Source organism: Phanerochaete carnosa (assembly GCF_000300595.1).
Source record: "Phanerochaete carnosa HHB-10118-sp unplaced genomic scaffold PHACAscaffold_4, whole genome shotgun sequence".
Classification (NCBI taxonomy): Eukaryota; Fungi; Basidiomycota; class Agaricomycetes; order Polyporales; family Phanerochaetaceae; genus Phanerochaete; species Phanerochaete carnosa.
In genome coordinates, this window is record NW_006767631.1 from 2,070,274 (window position 1) to 2,093,718 (window position 23,445).

The 23,445-nt window shown below is 55.2% G+C and overlaps 10 protein-coding genes across 10 annotated transcripts; 4 read left to right on the top strand and 6 right to left on the bottom strand.

The window, feature by feature from the left end:
* Positions 1–116: 116 nt before the first annotated feature.
* On the bottom strand, positions 117–784 carry PHACADRAFT_254188 (uncharacterized protein). The gene is made up of 4 exons (XM_007394615.1): positions 642–784; positions 530–580; positions 382–472; positions 117–327 (listed from the first exon to the last, which is right to left on the bottom strand). Exons 1-4 carry the CDS (start codon positions 711–713, stop codon positions 227–229), a joined length of 315 nt encoding a protein of 104 aa, XP_007394677.1. The 5' UTR covers positions 714–784; the 3' UTR covers positions 117–226.
* Positions 785–1,003: 219 nt separating this feature from the next.
* Positions 1,004–2,118, bottom strand: PHACADRAFT_254191 (uncharacterized protein). Its single transcript, XM_007394616.1, has 2 exons — positions 1,327–2,118; positions 1,004–1,267 (listed from the first exon to the last, which is right to left on the bottom strand). The coding sequence occupies exons 1-2, from the start codon at positions 2,106–2,108 to the stop codon at positions 1,261–1,263; spliced, it is 789 nt and encodes a 262-aa protein (XP_007394678.1). The 5' UTR covers positions 2,109–2,118; the 3' UTR covers positions 1,004–1,260.
* A 1,925-nt stretch (positions 2,119–4,043) lies between these two features.
* On the top strand, positions 4,044–6,234 carry PHACADRAFT_118869 (uncharacterized protein). The gene is made up of 10 exons (XM_007394617.1): positions 4,044–4,208; positions 4,258–4,273; positions 4,329–4,477; positions 4,534–4,592; positions 4,657–4,741; positions 4,795–5,408; positions 5,462–5,488; positions 5,539–5,613; positions 5,668–5,786; positions 5,841–6,234. The coding sequence occupies exons 1-10, from the start codon at positions 4,069–4,071 to the stop codon at positions 6,018–6,020; spliced, it is 1,464 nt and encodes a 487-aa protein (XP_007394679.1). The 5' UTR covers positions 4,044–4,068; the 3' UTR covers positions 6,021–6,234.
* Positions 6,235–7,495: 1,261 nt separating this feature from the next.
* Positions 7,496–7,862, top strand: PHACADRAFT_63432 (uncharacterized protein; the record flags this gene model as incomplete). Its single annotated transcript, XM_007394618.1, has 2 exons — positions 7,496–7,756; positions 7,809–7,862. Coding segments are annotated over 2 exons (315 nt in total), but the record flags the coding sequence as incomplete, so codon positions are not given.
* Positions 7,863–8,509: 647 nt separating this feature from the next.
* PHACADRAFT_254196 (uncharacterized protein) lies at positions 8,510–9,513 on the top strand. Its single transcript, XM_007394619.1, has one exon. The coding sequence runs from the start codon at positions 8,553–8,555 to the stop codon at positions 8,964–8,966; it is 414 nt and encodes a 137-aa protein (XP_007394681.1). The 5' UTR covers positions 8,510–8,552; the 3' UTR covers positions 8,967–9,513.
* A 113-nt stretch (positions 9,514–9,626) lies between these two features.
* On the bottom strand, positions 9,627–10,444 carry PHACADRAFT_93005 (uncharacterized protein; the record flags this gene model as incomplete). The annotated part of the gene is made up of 3 exons (XM_007394620.1): positions 9,627–9,796; positions 9,853–10,069; positions 10,121–10,444. 3 exons carry the CDS (start codon positions 10,442–10,444, stop codon positions 9,627–9,629), a joined length of 711 nt encoding a protein of 236 aa, XP_007394682.1.
* A 534-nt stretch (positions 10,445–10,978) lies between these two features.
* Positions 10,979–13,888, top strand: PHACADRAFT_254197 (uncharacterized protein). Its single transcript, XM_007394621.1, has 5 exons — positions 10,979–11,234; positions 11,344–11,454; positions 11,507–11,959; positions 12,012–13,508; positions 13,560–13,888. Exons 1-5 carry the CDS (start codon positions 11,010–11,012, stop codon positions 13,653–13,655), a joined length of 2,382 nt encoding a protein of 793 aa, XP_007394683.1. The 5' UTR covers positions 10,979–11,009; the 3' UTR covers positions 13,656–13,888.
* Positions 13,889–14,311: 423 nt separating this feature from the next.
* On the bottom strand, positions 14,312–15,582 carry PHACADRAFT_254200 (uncharacterized protein). The gene has a single exon (XM_007394622.1). The coding sequence runs from the start codon at positions 14,855–14,857 to the stop codon at positions 14,531–14,533; it is 327 nt and encodes a 108-aa protein (XP_007394684.1). The 5' UTR covers positions 14,858–15,582; the 3' UTR covers positions 14,312–14,530.
* A 999-nt stretch (positions 15,583–16,581) lies between these two features.
* Positions 16,582–20,369, bottom strand: PHACADRAFT_254204 (uncharacterized protein). The gene has a single exon (XM_007394623.1). It carries the CDS (start codon positions 20,243–20,245, stop codon positions 17,879–17,881), a length of 2,367 nt encoding a protein of 788 aa, XP_007394685.1. The 5' UTR covers positions 20,246–20,369; the 3' UTR covers positions 16,582–17,878.
* A 541-nt stretch (positions 20,370–20,910) lies between these two features.
* Positions 20,911–22,253, bottom strand: PHACADRAFT_183435 (uncharacterized protein). The gene is made up of 3 exons (XM_007394624.1): positions 22,037–22,253; positions 21,555–21,971; positions 20,911–21,490 (listed from the first exon to the last, which is right to left on the bottom strand). Exons 1-3 carry the CDS (start codon positions 22,143–22,145, stop codon positions 21,006–21,008), a joined length of 1,011 nt encoding a protein of 336 aa, XP_007394686.1. The 5' UTR covers positions 22,146–22,253; the 3' UTR covers positions 20,911–21,005.
* Positions 22,254–23,445: the final 1,192 nt, after the last annotated feature.

Sequence of the window (23,445 nt, forward strand, 5' to 3'; positions counted from 1 at the left end):
ATGACGACCGCATATGTGCCACCACGCAACTGCCCGAGCTCGGTATTTTCATCTTGGACAGATTCTTTGAATTGCTGCTACGCCCGCGCCACACCCACAGTCACTGACATCTCACTCGGACCCTTTCATTCGCACTTATCGTAAAGGTACAGATATTTGTTATGTTACATTGTGCCAGGATGATACGGCTATTATACAGCAACTGAGTAGACTGTTAATACATCCATTAATACAAGTTGGATCCGCCCCCAGCCTTCTTGCCAGCCTTCTTGGCCGCGGTACGAGAGCGGGTGATCTGCTTCTTCCAGCCGAAGCACTGGCTGCAGGCTGTCACAGTGGCGTCAGCGGACCGTCTCACACGACAATGAATAGTACACTTACTAGTCGAACTGTGCTTCTTACACTGGTACACGCCGTCCTTGTTCGGGGAGGCCGAGGGGGCCTCGATGCCTTCACGATCGATGGGATCGAACTACGAGCGATTAGCAGATCAGCTAGGGAGAACGGCGAAACAGCCGGAAGGACGTACGCCAAAGAATGCATCGTTCTCTTCCCTCCCGTCGAAGGAACAATCCTCGCACTATGGAAGCGGTGGTCAAGTCGGTGCGCAATGCTTATCACGACGATCATTAGGCACCCACAATCTCCTTGAGATGCGGCTGGCAGAAGAGCGCATCGTTAATCTCAACGGAGGTCGCGGTGGTGTCCGACATGGTCGACGGTGAGGGTGCTTCTAGCGACTGTTCGGGGGGTGCTGGAGAGAGCGAACTCAACTCTGAGGGCTTTGTGGGTGCTGGGGGTATGTGAAACAGAGCGGACTAGGGGTTATATAGGATATCAGAGGGTTTCCCAGGTATGGGATGACCTGGGTCAGTCGGCTGTGACTGAATTGAGCACCTGACAGGCATATGACCCAAGGACTAACCCCAGCACGTGATTTTCCAATCGTTCTCCAGAGCCCGCATCACAAACGAGTAGATATTCACTCTCGCCCTCCAAGCTACCATGACCAGTACAGCTAATCCCTGGTCAGCGTCGAACCCAGCACCAAACTGTTAGAACCAAGTCTACGGCCCAAGTTCCCGATGCTACATAGCCTGGGAGCCAACTGATCCATCGTTTAATCTGATACGCACTACCCCCTTGACGTCGTATGAAGATAGGCGAAGGGCTCGAACTTCATGTAGCAGGGTCCCCAGCTCCGAGGCATGAATAATGTGTTCAGCGCCAGCAGGTCACAAGTTCCTAGCGGTTCTCCAGTCAGATTGTGAGCCTGATGAAGCGTGCAGGATGCCAAAGCGTGCTGTTCTTACCGACTGTCTCTAGTCGCCCTTTCTCGACCTCTCTCTGACAAGGTGACTGAACGACCCACCGAACTCGAGTGCCGAGCACGGCCTCCCTTCTGACGTGACACCACAGGGGCCATCCTCCACAAGCTGCCACGGCTGCCACGGATACCAACGCTCCCATGCCTCTATGCGAGTGCGTGCGACGAAACTTTCGTATGCAAACGACGGCTCGTGGCCATCCGCTAGCGGACAGGCGACGCCCATGAAGGATTCAAGTGGCGCATGTTCTGTGACGACGAGTTTTCGGGTAAAGGTGCGCACCGTGAGCCTAAACGTGCCCGCTCTGCTGTCACGCTCAACGTGCATGAACGAAGGAAGCGGCCAGATGGACATGGCGAACGGCGGTTGGAAGTCCCAGTGTAGTCGCGACGAACGATAACCGATGAGGTATGCCTCCACGCCCGGGAGCGCAATGCCGCCCGCAAGACACAGGCTCTTCTTCGGCTCAGCATCAGCGAAGGACTGGCTCCAGATCCAGCCGGGCGGAAACGACGCGCCCCAGTTTTTCTCGACATGGGACGTACCGGAACCCTCGTGTGTTCGGCCGGCGTGGGTGAAGAGATACTCTGCCTTACTTGAGGTGCAGAAGACGTGCCAGTTTAGAGGAAGGAAGCGGGAAAGGATAGCGAGGGGGCCCATGGGGCCGGCGAGAGGTGCGACATCTGACCAGGGAACGCGTTCAGTGACTCTCAGAGAGAGCGAAAGGTCTGGGTCGGAGGTCTGGACGGTGTAGTCGATGATGTTGTTGCACAATTTCATCGTGCCAACGCCGGGCATATGCACAGTGAAGGGCCGCTGCCCGTCTGAGTGCTTGGGGTGTGTAGTGATCTCCAGGTGGTCAGGGTAGAACTCGTGCTTAAAAGCAGTCGAAGAAGAGTCAGATACTGGAGGCGTATACGAGACGTGGACGAGGTTGGCTCGCTTAGGAGCATTCTTGACCCAGCAGAAGATGACCGCGAGCGTCCCTCCGTTGTCGAGTTGAGTTCGCGAATAGTAGCCTTCGAACCGAGGGTATGTATGCGGGGCAAAGTGATCACGGTTCAACATAGCTCTGTATATGTCATCCCATGCTCGTCGAGCACGCGATAGTAGCGGCATGGTGGTGGAGGTTAAAGGATGGATGTTAAGCGCAGCATCACGTCGGGTTGACCCGCCATCAAACGCCACAAGAACATGGGCCCCGCCTCCCCGCTATCAACAGGCAAAGACTCGTGCTGTTCAAGCATTGCACACGGAATACTTGGCAGAAGGGAGTAAAAAACCAAACCGTCTTGTGCCAGCCAGAAGTTGGGTGAGAGTGTTCGTGGACTGCCAGTCTCTCTGACACGTCGAGTCATGCATCTTCTTTCTATAGGCGTGCTCAATTCTACATGGAAGGATGGGATGGGATGGTTTCGAGCTGTGGCTTTCCCGCTGATGGCGTAGATTAGCAGTGAGACATGGATCATAAATAGATCTGCTCCTAACCCGCCCTCGAGTCCCGCCCGCTTCCAAAACAGGTAAGTCTATTTGTACGAGATAAATAGAGGCGGGGAGCAGCTTGCTCAACGTGTTATATATTCTGCGACGGAGAGAGAAGAAAATGGATTTCTTGAAGCAGGTATACACCACAGCAAACCAGTACTCTTTTTTGCTGTGTAATTGTGGACTTTGACCGAGCGAGCCTTTCAAAGCTGTTATCCCACAAGCAAATAACAACCCCATGTCCCGCAAAATAAGAGTGATATGCTCAGAGTAAAGTTATGCCATGGCATCTATGTAAAATTTAATACCCACCTTGTGAGCTATGTCAGGAGTGTCTGCGCTGCGCTTGCGAAAGCACTCCTACGACATTAATATTCATTAGCGAGTGAGTTGAGTTACATGGTTTCTCCCAGAGCTAATAGCATGAAGGATTGAATGTTATCAGGGCCTATACTCGAGGTCTTTGAAATCGCTATCGTCACGACCAGCCCTCCGTGCGATGTGCTCGTGCCCGCAGCCTGTCATGGTCTATAGGCATATGTCGGCATTATGGAGCGTCTCCTCAAGGGACCACTCTGTGATATTGACCTATTCCTCTCTCTCCATTGCATACTGGAGACAGCGTGTTGCGCAAACTGTCCCCTCTACCTCACAGTCGCTGTGAACGGTCTCTATTTGTCTCGTACAAACAGACTTACTTGTTTTGGAAGCGGGCGGGGCTCGAGGGCGGGCCCGGGATGGCGGGATGACGGCTTAGGATAAGGTCTATTCACAACACATGTCTCATGGAATCTACGGCATCAGCGGAAAAGCCGTCCACCCCCGCAGCCAGCTCGAAACCATCCCGTCCCACCCCATCCATGTAGAATTAAGCACGCCTTTAGGCGGCTACTCGCAATTCCACGCAGTCACCCGCAATCAGTGTCAGATGTCAAGGTACAAGACCCACTACCTTAAAAGGTAGCGGGAATCGTGTTTTCGCGGCATGAGCACTTTGCTCTCAAACCTCCACCATGTCCCGGCCTGTTGATGACGAGGAGGCACCGTTACTCTCTGAGGAGACGCAAGACACGAGAGCCTACGGAACTAACGGCAACTCGCCACTCGCGGACGAAGGCGTCATTCATGCCACATTGGCGGACAGCAGGGACACGCAGGATGGCAAAGCGCATCGCAAGTCGCCTTTGACTGTGGTGCGTGCTTTCCAATGTCAAGCACTGGACACACTGTGAACTAAAGGTGCCAGATCATCCCAATGTCCATAGGCATATTCCTCGCCGCCATGGACAACACCGTCATCGCGGCATCGTACGCCAGAATTGGAAGCGATCTGAACCACTTGCAGAACACGAGTTGGATTGCAACGGGGTACATGCTTACGTTGACAAGCTTCCAGTACGTCCTATACCTCCGTCCTTGCACGCTCTTGTCGACGTTATCCTAGACCACTCTATGGCAAGGTGAATCTCTGGCCCGAGCCCACTCTTCGAACATAGCTGAATAAGTCCCTACCAGCTGAGCGACATTTTCGGGCGAAGAAGCTGTCTCGTGTTCTCTTATGTTGTCTTTGCCCTTGGCTGTTTGTTTTGCGGGCTGGCACGCAATATGCCTGAGCTTATCGCCGCTCGAGCTTTAACGGGGATAGGTGGAGGCGGGATGTCAACGTGAGTAGATCACTCATTGAATTATGATAGTGCCTTCAGGTGACAGGACATCGTAGAGTAGCGTCAATCGTGATGTCGGATGTGGTACCTCTCAGGGAGCGAGGTACATGGCAAGGTTCGGATGACCATGCGCAGTTCGGCCCAAATGTCACGACTAACCCATTATCCTATAACCTAAGGCGTTGCTAATATGGTTTATGCCACTGGATTAGCGGTCGGCGCGCCGTTAGGTGGATACCTTGCCGACACAATCGGATGGAGATGGTATGTGGCCAATTGTCCACAAGACCGGTGACACTGAACTCGTTCCGATGTAGGTCATTCTTGTTGCAGATACCTCTTGCGGTGGCGGCCATTATTTCTGTGACACTAGCCCTCAAGCTTCCGAAGCGCGAGGCCGAGCATTTCATGGCGAAGCTGAAGCGTGTCGACTTTGTGGGCGCCGTCGTCCTCGTCTCCGGCGTGTTCTGTTTGCTCTTAGGTCTGGACAGAGGAGGCAACGTCTCATGGGCCGACCAAATCACAATCGGCTGCCTATCTGCGTTCGGTGTTTTATTCATCCTGTTCATCGTCGTCGAGACGAAGGTCGCCTCCGAGCCCTTCGCGCCGAAAGCTATCGTCGCTAACCCGGCACTCGTCGCCAGCTACTTCGCCAACTTTTTCGCAGCGGGCATCGGCCTCACACTGTCGTTCGCGATTACCTTATACTTCCAAGTCGTGCAAGGCCGAACCGCGGGCGAGTCAGGCATCGTCCTTTTGCCATCAATAATCGCCAGCGTGTCGGGCAGCCTGATTGGCGGTTTGATTATGCAAGCGACCGGAAAATATTACTGGTTGACCTTTAGTGTCTTTAGCATCATGGTGCTAGGACAGCTCTTAGTCCCTGGGTTCTCTGGTGTATGGGTCTACTCCTATGTCGGCATCGCCTTGGGTAAGCCTTTCCAACACAATTAAATAATACTGTCTGACCTCGGATGTGTGAAGGTCTTGCTCTCAGCTCATTTGGAGTCGGCCAGTGAATTGATCACTACAGATAATCATTATGCTGACGTCTGCTGCAGGTGCTGGAATAACCACGACTTTGATCGCCCTCATTGCCAATGCGGGCCCCGAAAATCAAGCTGTCGCTACTGCAGGTATGATGGCTGACGCTTATTTTATTCATTGCGCTCATCATCGGTCTTCTACAGTCTCATATCTTTTCCGGTCTCTTGGGACGGTGATATGGCTCTCTGTTTCGACCACTCTCATGCAGGATACGCTGCGTCGCTTGTTGCACGAGCGGCTGTCCGGAGAGAATGCCGACGAGGTGGGAACTACTACATTCTCTATCTCTGCTTCTTCCAGACTGATGTACTTTCAGATTATCAGACGTGTTCGGGAATCTCTCGAATATATTGGGGAGTTAGAGCCAGCAGTGCGGGCAAAAGTCGTTGCGTCCTACGCAGATGCTCTGCATGTCGCAATGTGGTTCACGTGCGCAATCACTGTGTGCGCTCTGCTATCGTCTTGTTTCATTAAGGAAAAGCAGTTGGCGAAGTGAGATAATGTTGACGCTTCTCTTGGTCTTATTTCAGACTTGGACACGATTTTCGTGGATACTTGTTACATATACGGAGCTCGCTGCAAATTGGTTGCCCTTTTTAGACCTGCAAGATGTGCAGCTGTCACAAGGACTGCCTACTGTGTCGAGCGCCTCTACCGCTCCGAGCTCGCGGGACGACACATTGAACGTTGTCGTTAAACGTTGAACATCGCATTAACCGTGCGGCGGTAAGGTTGGAGACCTTGTGTTATGGTGTTGCGGATATACGACTAACGTGCAAATAGCTCTTCAAGCAAGTCCAAGTATATATATATATATGTCTGCCAGTGCTAACACGCGTTGTCCAGTTCTTCCCAACTGATCTGCTACTACCTCGCTCACAGCATTGCTACCAGTTGCAACTTGAACAACCCCCTCTGTAATCGCGGGGAACAATGTACAGGCACAGTTGCTTAGGCCGTGGCAGAAGTGGTGGTTGCAGCCTGTCAAACATGCTCCAGCGTCATGAACACATGACATTGACAGAACTTTATTGTGAGGCACGGATCGGTCGCATGGGACAAGGGTTTCCCTTCGAGGCAATGCATATAATTATGCAACCTTCATGCGTCGAGATTACAGTACATCGTCACACATTCCGCCCTCCAGAGTAAACAGCATGGGCTTCGGGGCGTTCTTTACTGCTCGCAGCACGGTCGAAGCTGTGAAGACCGCAACCACGCTAGCCAATCTTTCTCCCATCCCTGGCGTTGCTATTGTACCGCAGCTCGTTCAACAAATACAGCAAGTGGTGCAGGACGCCAAAAACAACAAGGCGCGTTGCGTGCTCTAGACCTAGTTCATTTCACCCTTATATTGACCTGCGCTGGACAGGATGCTTGCCAACAGCTGGAGAAGAAGTGCTCAGAGTACGGCGGCATGTTCCAAGAGCATTTCGAAGAGATCCGAGATACTAGCCTGGTTGTGCCAGTCTCGAAAGCAGTGAAGTACGTCACTTCACGCATTACGACCCTCTCCTACTCTGACCCAGCCACGTAGGCTCCTCGAAGAAGCCAAGGAGAAGTTGGAGGTCTACAGCACCTGGGGCTTCTGGCGCACAATATGTATTGCAACACCGTCTTGTGTCTCTGCCGCCTGGCTGATTGTTTAAAATAGGGCACAGCGACAAGATGGACGAGGACCTGAAGCAGAGCGCCCACGATCTCGACCATGCCATGACAGACTTCCAAGTCAGTAACTCGCAAGCTTATCTTGAAACTCTTAATAAATCTTCAAATAAGATCACCAGCCATATTATGGTCAATACGAAGCTAGAGAGCGTCGAAAAATGTATTTATGAGGTCCTCATGGAGACGAGACGGCCGTCGGAGAGTATGTCCCTTGATGAAGCTAACAGCTACTCCCGAAACGCCACGAAGGTAATTAAATCTCTACTATCGTTGTTCCTATAGCACATGATGATCAATATCTGACAGGCCTTGGAGGAGCTGAGCAAAATCTCCGACAAAGACGATTCACAGCTACAGGTAGCTGGCGTACCCGTTAACCGGATGCAGTTCAATGTCATCGTTAACGACATTGCCAAATCCCTCAAGCAAGTGCAAGGACGAACTGGGGTCGAATACAAGATCTCAGTCCTTGAAAGCGAGGTCAAGCTCACATCCGAAGATCCTGCACCGAGCGACGGAAACTACACCGACATGTATGTCGGATGGTATTTGGCCACGCAAAAAGTTTTTATCCACAATCACTACCCAGATAACTCAAAGCTCACATATCAATTAGGTGGCGGTCAGGCGTTTCCGTGACAAGACCAACGCAGACAAGGCTATCAAGGTAAGCCTGCAAAGTGCTCGAGTGCGGTATGAGTAACATTGACTCGGACCGTGTAACAGCGCCTCAAAAAGGAGGCAACGACCTGGTCGCAGATGAAGCACCCACATATTCAGCCTTTCTTGGGAATCATGTCAGTGACCATCGGTGGTCGAGACTGTGTTGCTCTGGTATGGCAGTCCTTGTCTTTGACGAGAGCCGCTGACTTGGCCCACAGGTATCACCGTGGCAAGAAAACGGCAATATTACGGAGTAAGTCTTTTGAGCGCAATGCTAAGGTGACGCAGCGGATCCTAAACATGCTGAAGGTATACCAAGGAACATCCTGATGGCAACAAGTTCCGTCTGGTATGCAATCGATCGCCAGCCCACCTTACACTGCTAATGTGTCGTAGCTCGCCGGAGCTGCGGCAGGGCTTGAATATCTGCATTGTGAGGGGATAGCACACGGAAACAGTGGGTGATGATATTCTATCTGTAAACCTGCGAGTCGCTCACTTAACAACGCGACTCAAGTTAAAGGCGTATGTCAATCCTTTGCTTCCTCCATCTGGCGACAGCAGAATGCTGACTTTAGCTTGCGCTGGCTTTCGCCAGGCCAACATTCTCATTACTGCTGAGGTGAGCTTGATAGATATCTCATGAAAGTCTGGCCTCATACTCGTCTAGGGCGAAGCGGTCATCTCGGATTTCCACATGTGCAAGATCGTAGAAGAGTTCTCCAAGGACCGATCCGCCGCGACAACAGTAACTCGAGACACTTCACCTCGCTGGACAGCACCTGAACTCATGGAAGCTGGTGCAGTGCCGAACTCCAAGAGTGATGTATGGTCCTTCGGGATGGCCATCCTCGAGGTTGTGACCGGCGAGCATCCTTTCCATGAGTGCCGAAATCAAAACCAGATCTACATTGAGCTCGGGCGCGGCAAGACGCCTGCCCGTCCACTGCAGAAGAACATATGGATCGATCCCGTTTGGAGCCTCTTGGAGCAATGCTGGCAGATCCAACGTCCAGAACTTCGTCCGGACATGTCCAAAGTATGCAGGCGTTTGCTCGAGGCTGGTACCGTGCACGAAACTCAGTATCCTGCTACCGTGACCGAGATATAACATGTACATTTCTGCATAAGCTGCTTTGGCTGAAACTCTCATACCCCCAAGAATGTACGCGACTGAAGTATGGACTACTGTGGAGATCCCTCACAAACGTATACACCTCCATTTGCGACGTAGCGGAGGAAGCAGCATATTCAACACTAGCATGACGCCAAGCATGAGCATCTTAGTCCAGACCCAAGAACAGCGGAATGTCACTTCGATGTCGACGGTGAGGTCCATATCAAGCGGTGGGACAGATTCTTGGGAGACCTATGAATGGACAACGGCTAGTGGAAGTGCAACGTGAAGATGGCAGAGGACGGCAAGTAGGTAGAGAGCGATGGTTAGAACATCAGCAGAGGCACGCACACACTTACATTGGACAGAACTTCATGCATCATTTCATACTTACATATATTACAGCACGCATTTCGTGTCTAGTACCCAAAACCTCGTCCTCCGGCGTTCTCGCCCGTAGCTACTGCAAGATGCGATTTCAACGCGTCGGTCATGGCTCCTACGTCCGACGACACGTTGATCTATGCGACAAATTACCATCAGACGCCTCGAAGCAAGTATGCAACCAGGTTGGATCGTACCATGTCAAAGCCCTCCTTGGCGCGTCTTGCTGACTGCTCCCCGGAAATACAGTAGAAGGCACTACAAGCACAATCAACCTTCCATCAGTTCGCTCGCAATGACCGCGTACCATTTCTTTCCTGCGTTATGCGCTGCCTGGAGGATCCTTTGTATCGCTTCTTCTACCTTCGGGTGCGGATCTGGGTTAGGTGGTGGATAGCCGAGGGACAACGAAAGGTCATATGGTCCGATGAACACTCCGTCTACAACATTACGTCTTACTCAGTATATGCGACAACAGACATCATGATGTACGTACCCAAGCCTTCTACGGAGCAGATTGCGTCGATGTTGTCGTATGCCTGCCGAGTCTCGACTTGGGTGAGGACAAGGATGCTGCCATTGGCTATATTGAGGTAGTCTGCCGCAGATACGCCCCAAGACGCTTGGGTGAAAGGGCTGCCGTATCCTCGGGTACCCACGGGAGGGAAGCGTGCGGCTGATACAACTGCTTGCGCCTGTTCCTTAGTAGAGACCTAGCCAATGCCTCAGCCGTCGTATGCATGTCCACTAGCCCGAAGACTTACCATAGGCACAACGATGCCCCTCGCACCTGCGTCGAGAGCGTATTTGATTTGCCAGCTCGCGCTTCCGTCTGCAGATGCACCAGTTGCCGGGATGCGAACGATAATGCTGGGTGCGTTCGCGCCGAGACCTGATACGGCGGCGATGGTTTCTGCCGCTCCCGGCTGGAGAGATGTCAGGCCGTGTTCACAGTCGATAGCCAGCCATGACAGATGTTGAGACGCGGCTGCGACACTGCGTGCTGCAAACGGTCCCGGGAGTGTGATCCACACTCCAAAGGCCGGTTTGGATGCTTGGAACGCTTGGAGTAAGGGGTGTGATGCCATGGTGTGAAGACGACGAGTATACGGAGAGCGCAAGGGCAGGGACAGAAGACGCAAATGTCTCAGCATCGAGTGCATATATGCAACGTTGATATCTGTTGCAGTCTTCTCATTGTGTGGTCATGAGATACCCACACACGGGCCGTCCGTCGCGGGGAGGACGTCACTCGCCACCCTTGGATAAAACTATCGATAATGGGGAAAATAATGTAGCTGAGAGCACTGAGAATTCCGAATGGGCTACATCCACAGTAGTCCGCTCGATACAGTTAGGAGGTCAGGCCGGTCAGGCTGCGCCTTGTCCTCCATGTGGTGAGGCCCGGGCGTCTGCGGGGTTGCGCAGGCTGGGGGACATGGTGAAACTCGCCTACGCTGTCGTCCACAGCGACGAGGAGATCAACACGAGCTGTGCAGTACTTTGGGATGTCTGAGACCGGCCAGGTGCGAGGCTCGCGGGATGCGGCGTGGCTTTGAGATTTCGAGTGGCCCGGTGTAAGGTGGGCGGCAGCCCAATCATGGCCAAACAAAGGCCTCTCTCACTTGTTCATCGTTGTCGACGGTGTGCACGATGCCTCCATTCTCGACCACCCAGCCTCCAGTACCATTGCCGGCCCTATACCTATACCCTCTCAATGATTCTTTCATTCCGAAGCATATTTCGCTTGCCAGTAACCAACGTGTGAAGATTGGTCGACAAACGAACGCGAAGACGGTGCCCGCGGAGCGGAATGGGTATTTCGATTCAAAAGTACTATCGAGGCAGCATGCAGAGGTGTGGGAGGAGAATGCAAAGGTGCGTGGGCTATTCTTGCAGGACAGAGCCCGTTCGTCTGCCTTCAGTCTCCCTCGATTGAAGGGCCGTCTCCCACCTCTATCCTCATGGCTTACACGTATCACGCCAGATTTTCATTAAAGACGTCAAGAGCTCAAACGGAACGTTCATTAACGGCGAACGGTTAAGTCCAGAAGGACTTGAATCACAACCGTTCGAGCTCAAGACTGACGACATAGTGGTACGTGCACCACCGAGTCACACGCCAGTCGCAAGTCCAAACAGTGCTCTAGGAATTTGGCATCGACATTGTCGGCGAAGATAACACAACCATCGTCCACCACAAAGTTGCCGCGCGCGTTGTATGTGTCTTTACTGAGCAGGATGCCGAAGCCGCCGCCCGCGTGGAGGCGCAACAAAATCCCCCAACGTACGGTGCGCTCGGGGGGCAGGGTCCAGGAATAGCTGGCCAGCCGGGTGCGTTTGGCTTTGCTGGTGCGAATGGTGCTGGCGCGAACAACGTCATGCCAGGTGCTCAGCGGAGGGGGACGATGCAACCCCAAGGTCTCGTCGGCATGGGTGGGATGGGTGGCAGCGCACGCCCTCCAGGCAAGAGCGGCCTGACCTTTGATCACATCCTCAGCCGCCTCCAGGGCGAGCTGCAAAAGAGCCGGGAGACGGGTGCCGAGCTGCATTCGTTGACGAATGCCATGAACGACATCCATGAAACACTCGGTGGCAACATCGTGCGTTCTCCACCTTTATTGTTCAAACGTTTTGCTTATATGTGCCTCACAGCCCCCCGCTGCAGGCCCATATCCCCAGACTCTCCCCCCAGTCGTGCCTCCACAGGCGCAACGACCGAACGATGCGTCCGCTTCCGCACAAGCGTCTAGATCGCCGGACTCATCTTCGTCGGCGCTCAATGAGCTTCAATCTCAGCTGCATGAAACTCAAATGTCTCTGACAAGTCATATGGAAAAGATACACACCTTGGAGGGCATGCTTGCGGAACACGAGGCAATCAAGCAGGAGGTTTCGGCCATGCGGGAGCTCATGGAGGAGCGGAAGCGCGACATGGAGCTGCTCAGATTACAGACGCAGAGTCCGACGAACCTCCGAAGACAACGTTCGCACTCAGACGACGAATATGCTTCGGATGACGACGATGCGCGCAGCATTTCCACTGTTGTCCCGCATGAGCTCGAGCGTGTGGATGAGGAGGACGAGGAGTCGCTTGCGGCGGATGAAGAAGCCGAGCGGCGACAACGCCAAGATGAGATGCGGCCCCGGACACCCGAACCGACTGGCATGGGTATGCACGAGGATGACGATGAGCCATCGACTACATCATCACATCTGCGACCACAATCTCCAGCAACACCTGCTATCTCGGATGAGCTCGCGCAGCGACTCTCGATGCTTTCCAACCAGCTAGAGTCTGCGCTTGAGCTTTCTCGGTCGCTCCAACAACAGCATGTGACCGCTCAAACCACGATCTCTCTGCTCGAGTCGAAGGTCACAGCGCTTGAGTCACTTGTTCAGGTGACCCAGTCGCAGGTGCAGGCGCAGGCAGAGACCCAGCAAGAAATTGCGCAGTCCGTTGAGGAAGTCAAAGCGGTGGTAGCCGCTGCACCAGCCCCGTCAACACCAGCAGAGGAGGAGCCCAAGGAATCTATCACTGAGGTGCTCAACCAGTGGAAGAAGAACATGGAGGGCCGGTGGAGCACCGTTCAGGAGGAATGGAACGACGAGCGCGAGCGCCTTCGTCGCGCCAAAGAGGAGTGGGAAGCTCGCATGCGCCAGGTGGAGACCGGTTTGGAGAATACGTCGGTGAAGGTCGACAGTGGGCTTGCTTCGATCGCTTCGTTTCAGGTCCAGCAGTACCAGGCACCGAATGGGCATGCGAAGCTAGGACTCGTCACGCCACCGAGTCCGCGCAGCCTCTCCGCAGAATCGACACGTCCGCGACAGAAAAAGCGGCGTTCGAGCTCGTCTCGAGGACGGTCTCGGTCGCGTTCAGAGTCCCCGACGCGGGTCAACGGCGGCGAGCATGATGAGGCTTCCTCCACAAGCTCGCCACTCCGGCACCGGTCATCTTGGGCCACGGACGACTCGGACGAAGCGCACCACGGAAACGGGTCGGCTAAGTCTACAGACGGCTCGGAGGTGCGCTCCAAACCGAACGTACAGCTTCCGATCACGCCTGAGCCGTCGTTGCTGGAACAGCCGGTATCTGGACGCTTACCTGCTGCCATAACCGAGGCGCGTACGAAGGAGCCGCCGAAGGACCTGGTAAGCCCAGACCCGCCTGCCCCGGAGACCCTTGTTGATCATGCCATCCAGCATCCGCTGAATAACGTGCAGACGGCCTTCGGTATCGTCGTGGTGGTGGCAGCCGCAGCGGTCGTCATGTGGCGAGTGAAGCCTGACGGATCGTAAGAGGCAGGAAAGCCCTCTACATCGTATGACCCCCTCATATCCTCAGATAGTCTCCTTATTACCCTTTAAGATCCCTTGGGCCCGCGGCTTCTTTTCCCCTCAACTTTCACGTTTATCCGTCTTGTCTAGTTTGTGTAGCCAGCCTAAGAGCGAGTCGTTCCTTGTTTTTGCGTCGCATATATGTATGTCTCCTCTCTCCCTCTCTCCGCACTTTACCTTTACCCCGCCAGTATAACTTAAATCATAATGACCTCTCATGACTTACAAAACTTAGTTGTTCGCATATGTGGAAGACGGAGTAATCGATTCTCCTTGTCTCGCTCGCATGGCCTGTCCTAGCAAAAGAGACACGATGCCGCATCAGAACACCAGCTCGAGACGCTAACCGACAGTACAGTTCCCATAAGTTGTTCTGTTCGTACGGAAGACGTGCGCATGGCTAGGATGATTCCCGCCGTTCAACTGCTCCTGCGGGCACGGAAAACTTTGCGCACCACGCGTGCGGTGATGGGAAGATTCCCTGCTTTCTAACTTCCAGCATGGAGGCGGAGCAAGAGCAAAGGGACCAGATTTCCCTCATTATCTGTGAGCGACTAAGCAACTACAAATAACCACGGGTACGAGATAAGGCCGGGTCGACTGAATTCTAAACTCAAGTACAACAGCCTTGTAGTACAAGGTGCCAAAAATGCCTCAGGGCTGTACAGTGTCCATTAGGCACTGAGACACCCAGCGGTCAAAGTCCATGATAAATGGCGATCCAAGGCAAGGGAACGTATCACTTTTCGAAGTTGGGAGCTCATGCGGAGCGTTGAGGTCGTATGCATGGAAGTTCAGATTCCTCAAGGCGTAGCGACCTTGGGGACGCGTGATCATCAGAGATGTCGATGAGTTCCCACCACCTCAGGCCTCATGTGCAGCGTCGGAGGCGGCGATGAGAAATAAACACTTCTCCAATAAACGCTGGCAATTTTAAATACTGAGATGCTAATATTATGAGTACACTTTTCGGGGAGGCAATTATTGTGACTATACGAGAGGACACCACCCAGCCTAGCACCGGCCACCACTAAGAGCCGCGCGCCGGCGGCGAAGATTGACCCTTGCGCAGCGGACGCGTGAGGACGCGGATAAGGTGTGAAGTCGAAGCCGAGACAGGCGACAGCTCGAGTACCTGCTGAGAACAAAGGTAACGTTAGCATGCTGTGTGCTATAGGCTGATGAACACAAGGAACGGTAGTGAGAAGCCCTAAAAGGGTCTGCGAATGTGAACGATGGAAGCGAAAGAGGCGCAGGGAGCGCTGCGATAACGCCACGGCGGCGGTGCCACAAGGTCAAGCGTGACCCGTGCCTGTGAAGTCCGTGATAGCGTTTGTGATTATAGGCAGTGCCCGCGAAGCACGACGACCGATAAGCAGAAAGATCCAGGCTAAATCCACAAGACAGAATTACATCCGAGAGCGCAGGGAAGCAATAAAGATAACGGATCAAAGCAAGCATAGAGATGAGCATAGAGAAGAGAAGAAACGCAAAATCTAATACATGTCGAGAAATGATACATACTCTTGGTCTTCATAGAGGGTCGGAAGAGACGGAGTTGACTGGAGGAACCGGGTTTCGGGAACAACGAGGTAAGGGAGGTGTGTCAAAGGCTTGGGGAAATCGAGCGAACGGAGCGTGGGGGTCGGCGAGATAGAGGTGAGAGAGCTTGAGACAGAAGATGGAGAACTCGGAGTCGAAACGGAGAAGTCAGAAGTAGAAGACAGCGAGGGCTGTGTACAGTCACTGGTCCACGAGGCGTGCCGGTGCGACGACAACGACGACAACGACGACGACGACAGATGGGATGTCGGCTGGGTGTCAGCACACAGGGGCTTCTGTTGACGGCGTCGCACAAAGGAAATTCTCTTCGACCTTGCACCGGCACGCCTCGCAGAGAGTCATTCTTGGACGTGGTCATCCGGGGGGATCGCGGGCTCTTCCTGGATGTCTCCCTCCTCGGACGTGCGCTGGTGCGTGATCTTCTGCCAGACCTTGGCGATACGGTCGCGAGATGCGCTGCGGCGATCTGGGTCGCGTGACTGAGAACGTGAGCGGATTATGTTGCCTGCTCCGCCGCGACCGATAGGTTCAAAGTCCCCGTGATGGTGTGGCTGCATCTCGGGTGGGGGAGTATGCCGGTCTGTCAAATTTGCAAGCCCACCCCTGCCAGTCGAATGCCTTCTCAGATGTCAGGTGGGCATCAACTGAGAAGATAGATGGCTGCTCACATCCCCTGGTGTTCATGCTGGGTGCGATCAAAGTCACCCTCGTCAATATACTCGCCATCGGGGCCCGCTGCGATGTTTCCGACGCCTCCACGACCAATGGAGTGGCGGGGACTACCAAGGGCGCTACTAAAGAATCCTGGGCCCCGAGAGCGAGAGCGGGAGCGGGAGTTAGATATGTTGCCGACTCCGCCTCGCCCGCTTGACCGCTGGATACAGATAAGCACAAAGTCCGAGAGAGCCTCAATGGGACAGGTGACGTACAACACCAGACGCGTTGGAGCTTGCTTCTGCGATGATAGCGCGCTCATACGCAACTGTGCTCGCAGACTTGCCGGAAATGATAGAGGCAGTGTGCGGGTGCCCCTCGCGAACTTCAGAGGCAGCACGTGCTCGGGACTGTGCTAGGATGTTGCCCACCCCGCCCCGACCGAGGGGCTTGGACTAACACAGGATAAGCGTCAACAGACGCGCTGGGAGCAAGTCGGGGGACGGACGCACCTTGTCGCCATCGACGGATACCTCGCGCCCCCTTATGGGAGAATAGTCGTCTTCGTCCTCGCGAGGATCGTTGGAAGACGACTTGATATTGCCTGCTCCACCTCGGCCACTAGATTTCTGCAGAAAGCTAGGTCAGTATGTTGCGCGAGTAGAAGGACAGGGATGGTGAGCGTACGAGTGCTTCGCGGCCACGGGGGATAGATTGTCTACGCTCTTCAAGGTCGTCTTGTGCTGACATGGTGCAATGGTTGAACGAGGAAGAAGAATGGAGTTAGCGAAATGAGTGGTGCAAGGAGGAGTGGAAAGAGAGTGGACAGGAGAGCGAGACTGGCTATGAGCCAGGAGCCGGCAGGAGCCGTTATGCCGCAGGAAGCCAACAAAATCTATGTGAAGTCGGAATAGGATTGGCAGGAGTGGGAGAGATTAGATCGTGGCGGGTGTGTTTCAACGACGGGGTGCTTATCGCAGGCCTCGACTGGCGCTTGGTGCTTATCTCGAGGGAGTGTCCAGGCACGTATGGGGGCGGAAAGCACAAGATAAAGTCGCCAATGTTCGCGGGAGAAGAACTTACGGAAATCTACAAGCGTGTCGGTGTCTGTCGTTGTGACGAACGATGCCGCGTCGCTGTCCGTCCTCCTCCCGCCCCCGAACCATTTGGCGCTCAGCCCCGACAGGCGGCGGGTCAGGGGCGTCACCGTGGACGCCCGAGACGGTGATTTCGACGGTATGCGTTCCAGGTCGGCCATCCTGCTGGGCGGGGAGCCTCGCCTGGGTCGACGTTGGAGGTGAGTGTATGCGGTGAAAATTGAGCGACCGACCATGTCTTTTACCCTCGCAGCTCCCGTCCGGCGCCCCTGGTTTATGGTCCGGATGGTGCAACTCTGTGCTGGTCCGGCGTCATGGGGTCAACCCTGTCCTCCGCGATTTTGCGTGCTGCCGACCAATGGCCAGTACCGCGTTTTGCCTTTCTCTGGCGCGTCGGCAAGCAGTTTCGCCCACAGATTTCATGCAGGACGGGCCCCAAACAGCGGAGATGACTTCACTCACTGCCAATCCAGGCGTCACCTCACCAGGACTCAATGGGCTCTTCCGCACGTCTGGTGATGCAAAAACTGCGCAAAGGCTAACCATCGCAAGGCATGGCGTGGTGGGAGTCAAAGACAAGCTGAGGACGAAGACGCCAGCTGAGACCGAGGCCCGTGCAGGTACACGGCGACGGCCATGCTATGCTCCCAAGATCCTACATAAAACTGGTTCCCCATCATCAGATGATGTCCCGTGAACTCCCTGCCGCGAGCCCGCGGCGTAACATGTTCGTCGATGCTTTGCAATTCTTGCGCATGTGCCTATGAACGTTCCTTAAAACTCAGGGACGTCCAGACGCTCCCGATCGGCTTGGCGAACTGCACGTCTACATGTCTTATTTCAGCTATGTATACGCCGTTCAAACATTTCCTATGAAGTGGTCCACCCCCGAAGTCTAGCCACAGTCGGCAGCACAGCATCGCCCGCAGCGTCCTCTCCTTTAAGCTTTTCCCGCCCAGCCGCGTCGTCCATCTCGACGTACTCTTTCCACTTGTCGAGCTCGGCGTCCTCGATGTTCAACGCCATCACAATGCTGGACAGATACCCGAGGTCCGAGGCCAGCTGCGCGGCGCCACTAGAGCTGAGGAACCGGATACCCGGCAGCACCTGGGACGTGAGGTGGGAAAGCAGCGAGAGACCCAGAGAGGACAGCCAGGCAGCCGAGACAGCCTCAGGTGTGAACTCCGGAGTTGGCGCCGCCGACAGAACCGGCGGCGTCTTCATCGACAGCGACGACGTCCGGCGCGGGTGGTGGGTGGGCGCGGATACCTCGGGCGACGGCTCTGCTAGAGCCCTGAGCATATCGGCCTTGATGAACGGCAACGTCTCGAGAGAGAACGAGAGCGCGTCGTCGTCCGCGTACACTTCGAACAGGCGGGGAAGATTCAGGAGGCCCTCGGCAACGCGCTGCATTGTGTCCGTGGGCGAGAGCGAGAACGTCGGAACGTGCACCTCGCTGAGGGCACTGCTACCGCCGGCGCCCGTTCGCCTCCTTGCGTCCGCTTGCGCGACCCACACAGCCAATGACGGGTAGCCTGCGAGCCGTTTGCGCAATGGCGATAGAATGGTCTCTTGCAGCGCCACTTGGCACGCCTTCGCGAAGCCGGAGATCGCTTCGCGTGCGGCCACCAGCAGTGGCACCGTCTGGGTGATGCCCGGGGTCAGGTGGAACACCTGTGATGGTCGGCGAGCTTCTGCGCCGGATGCAGGGGGCGTGGGCGTGAGGAAGGGGTCACCACGGGACTGGCTTTGTGCATGCGGCGGATCTGGGTCCACGCGCTCGAGAAGATCATGCAATTCCATGTTGTTCAGGCTCGATTGCGCCAATAGTTGAACGGCGCCTCGTGTTGTCCCAGATATGTGTAGACCAGTGGGGTCTGCACGCATCAGCCGGAATGTATGGGATACCTGGACCAGCGAACCGCGCAGCTTGCTCTCGAACTTCAGCACCCGGTCATTCAAGTCCCTGATTGCTTCCAGGGTATGCAGCAGAGACTGTATGTCGGCCCAATCTTTCGGGGTATAGTCAAGGTCGGAGAGGTCTCCAGACGCCGACGCCATAGTGTCGATGAATGACGTCTGGGCAGAGGATATTTCCGCCTTTGAATTGTCGACGAACGTTCTCAGAAGGGTACCCAAGGTCTCCACGAGCCCCGCAGATGCGTACCCGTGAGTGAACGCCATACAGCGGGTGATCGCCTCTTCCGCAGCGCTGGAGACGTCCACAGACCGCTCTCTGATTAGCCGCGACCTGTCCCCGTTGGGCCCGGCCTCATCTCGCATTATTTCCTGCAGGGCAGCTTTGAGATAACGGTGCTCCCAGGGGCCATAGTCGTTTTGGAAATCGAGGAACGGCTCGAATAGCTCCTGATCCCAGGAGGGCTGAGAAGAATCCCCAGGGTTAGACAGCGGGTACCCGCTGATAGAGGCACGATGAGGACCTATACGCCTAGACATGGACATACGAGCGGACGAGCGTCTTCGTAGATGAGCCCTGCTCTGGGAGCCGTCTGTCTCGCTTGAGGCTGGCGCCGGCTGTGACGCGTAGGCAATCTTCTCCAGGATCCTGTCCGTAGCCAGTGCAAATTCCTGGGTAGCTTGATAAGCTGTGATAAGCTGAGGGAGGGCCTTCGAGCCATGATACCCGGCAACGGTAGAGAGACGCTCTGGGAAGCTCGGCTGGAGTGAAGATAAGGTGGAAGTTATCAAGGTCGATAGTGTTTGCTGAGGGTCCGGGAATATGGCTGAAATGGCCATGCGTTCCGTGGATAGCATCGCAAGGAACGCTTGATAGAACGTGGGTAAGAACTGCACAAAGCTCTGCTGAGCCTGCGCGGCGTCCGCCGCCTCCTGCTCGCAGTCGCGCAGACGTGCGTGCTGCCACATTTCGAGAAGCGCCGCCTTGCGTGAGCCATAGTAATAATTCCTGAACTCCGACTCGCGCTGGATGTTGCAGAAGATCGAGAAGTAGTTCCGGCAGACCGCAACATCCTGCGAGTTCACGGCGGCGACGAGTGCCGAGCTGAGCGCGGCCTCGAGCTGGTTCTGGAGACTGACCATGAGTGTGCGCCGGGCGTCGTACTCGGGCGTGCCCTCGAAGACGACCATGCTCTTGCTCGCCTCGGAGAGTCGTTCCGCCGCGCGCTCGTAGTTCTGCTCGCCGAGGAGGGAAATGACGTCGGACTCGAGCGTGCTCCAACTCTCAGCCTCTTTGAGTACCTCGCGCGCGGCCTCCATATTGCGCTTGACCGTGTCGAGGAAGTGCAGCCGGTCCAGCGCGGCGTTCGTGTCCGCAACGACGGACGCCTTCGACTTTTCCTCGACGTTGTGCAGCAGGGCTTGCAGGGAGAGCGCACCTTCACGCATGAAATGCAGGTCGTAGGTGAGACGGGAGGCACCGCGGGATATGTCGTCGATGAGTCGTTCGACCTGTGTAGACGTGTCTTCGCTTGCAAGCTCCAGAGTTCCAACTAGCTGCGTGACACGTCGATCCAGGTCGCTGAGTGCGGCAGGTTGGGTCGCCGAGACGGATGTGAGTGCCTCGTCCACGTCAAGGATATCGTTGATCCACGACACGATATCCTCATGGTTCTCCAAAGACTCAAGAAGCCCCTCCGCGGTCAAGTCAAGGGTATCGTCCACGGGGCTATTCTCCACCTCCGTACTAGCATCCATCTGCGAACACGCCCTTCAGACATTTGAGGGGGGAGTTAATGCGATTGACCTTCTGGCTCACGTTCGTAAGACTGAGCACTCAGATGACACAGACAAGCAGTTAACGCGTGCAAGTGCTGCAAGTAGACGACGAGTTCGCAGTGGCTCTGAGGAGGGTCGGTGGTCACGACAGCCATGGGCGCTTACACGTGCCCGCGCTTTGCGCCTTTCGCGCCGAGACCCGAAGCCATTGGAAGTAAAACCGTACAAAAAATCTATCAATTGAGCACCCCAAGCGAGGAATGGTGAATATTATATGTTTATGACAGCAAGGGAGTGTGGACTATGTAGCGACCTGAACATGGCCACTCTGTTCCCTCCACTGCCTGAGCCATTCAAATGGCTGGTTCTGGTTGCTCAGAGCCTTTTCTATTTTAGTGAGCGTCCAGGTCAACCAAGCTTTGTCCTTCCTCTGGTTCCGCGCGTTAGGATCCGTCGGGTATTCCCAGGCCTCCGGCTTCGTCTTCTGCAGCAACTCTTGCAGAGCTGGCACCAGGGCGTTCGCGACAGTGAGCGACTCGGGCGTGCCTGCCTTGAAGCACGCCGAAGTGATCATCGCGCAGGAAACAAGGTCCTCGGAGATAGCGGGGAGCTTATAGATGCGGTGAAGGGCAGACAGGGTGATAGACTCCTGCAGCGGGTGTTCGACATGCAGGGAGTGAAGCAGTTGACGGGCGGCCTTCCTGCCTACGAGGTCAACACCATACTTCGGGTGGTCACTGAACACTTTCAAAGCGAGCTCTGGGCAACGCAGTTCTTCACAGCGACCTGCAGCATGTCATACGCCTGATGAGTGTGGCTCTCTGCTGCACGCAAGGTACCTGGGACGTACGGACAAACGTCATCACCATCTGGGGCGTCCACTCTCTCCTCGACTCTCTCCACTTGGGGAACATCTCCGCGACCTGCTCGAGCTGCTCCTTCGCCATCGCAAGGCCAAAGAGGTGCTGCCACGCAGTGTTGCGAACCTGCTCGGGCTTCCGCTGCGCCTTCGCGGGCGGGTGCCGGCCGATGCGCTCGTCCACGAACTGGAAGAGGACGTTGAACCGCTCGAGGCGCTGCTCCGCGTTCAGCTTGCCGCGCAGCTTCTTCCCGGTGTCTGCACTGCGCTCGGTCGGCGCGGCGGACGGCTTCTTCGCCTTCGTGGCCTCGCTCGCGCCCAAGAGGTCGCCGCTGTCGCCGAACAGGGAGTCGTCCTCCGTCGAAAACAGATCGTCAGACCCAGTGCCTTTCTTCTTTTTCTTCAACGCTGCAAGGATGCGACGCATACATGAGCACCAGAGAGAACAGCTGCAGGACAACGAGAAGGCGTACCGACTGGCGTCTGGTGGATTCCGCGCCATGTAGGCAGACCGCGTGCTACGTGGCTAACAACCTGTGTCCGCGGTCGGCAGCGCTGCTGGGCGCGGATGAGTGCGAGCATGCCCGGCTTCAGAAGAGTTCACTCTGAACGGACGGACGCCGAGATATGTTCACACGGAGGCTGCCGAGAGGGCGGGGTTGCCAAATACCGCCAAACTCTTCCCGACGGCGTGGTCGCAGTAACTTCTTATCGACATCGCCCGGCGCGTTAGCGGCACAGTCGTTTCACTTGTCTCGCTCATCAATTGCGCAGGCACATTGCAGGAAATAGTCTGCAACCTTATATGGCGAAAGCGAACTCATGCACGCCCGCAGGCGATCGCAGGCTTTGTCAGAGCCCTTTATCTGCACACTCGAGCGCATGTCAACAAGTGAACGCATCCGAACCGCTCAAAAAGCTTGATACTGTCGGTAGGTAAGGCGATATGCGCTGCAAAGGGCCGTCCAGGTCGCAACAATCGTGCTTATATATCAAAGGCGAGTGACCGCATATCCTCCATCGAGCGGAATGCACTCACGATCTCTCGTCGCCGACAGATCACGTACACGGGCGTGGCGGAACGCAGACCCTGCCCACACGCACTCTCAAGATCGCCTGATATATGTAGAAGCTCTGTCTCTGGCATTGTCGTTCGCTCTATGGCTTGCTCCCTAACGCCGGGATCACCTTCGTGCCATGAGACCGCCATATTCTGATGTCAACGGCCCTGCGCAGACAGAGATGCCAAATATCGTGCACTTCGCTGTCTCCAGCCCATGCTTTGAGCGAGGAATGTCCGTATCATGTCATGTCATTCGGCAGAGCATTCCTCGTCAAGGCATTTCTGCCGAGGTAGAGTCTCGCTCCCTTTCACTCCTAGCAAGATAACAAGTTCCTGTGGCTGAGCAGAACTTTTCCGTGGCGTCTGGGCTGTGCGGACGCACTCAAGAAGTGCATAGGGACAAATACGCCGAGCCTTCGAGCGACGCCGCCAGGGGGCGGCCTCGCAGGCACGCCTATAGCGCCAGGAACAAGCTGATAACACAGCGGACGTTGTGCTGATGGAGTTTGGAAAAAAATTTCCGACAGTATGTCGTGCAGAGATAAGGAGCACTAGCACACGTCGATGACATATGCAGCTAATCATACCCCCAATAATAGAGGATTGGAGCTTTCCGCCAGCACTCCGGGTTCCTGAGAGGTGAACCGCGCCTGAGAAAATCACGAGAGAAATTTGGAACTTTTTTGTTACAAAAAATATGCGAAAACAGCCTGAAAAAATAAGTAAGAAAATGCCATAATTTTCCTCCCGGTATCCGGCGGCCCGGCGACTCGGCAACCCGGCAGCTGAGCCGATTGTCCGCCAGGCCATTGTCAAAGC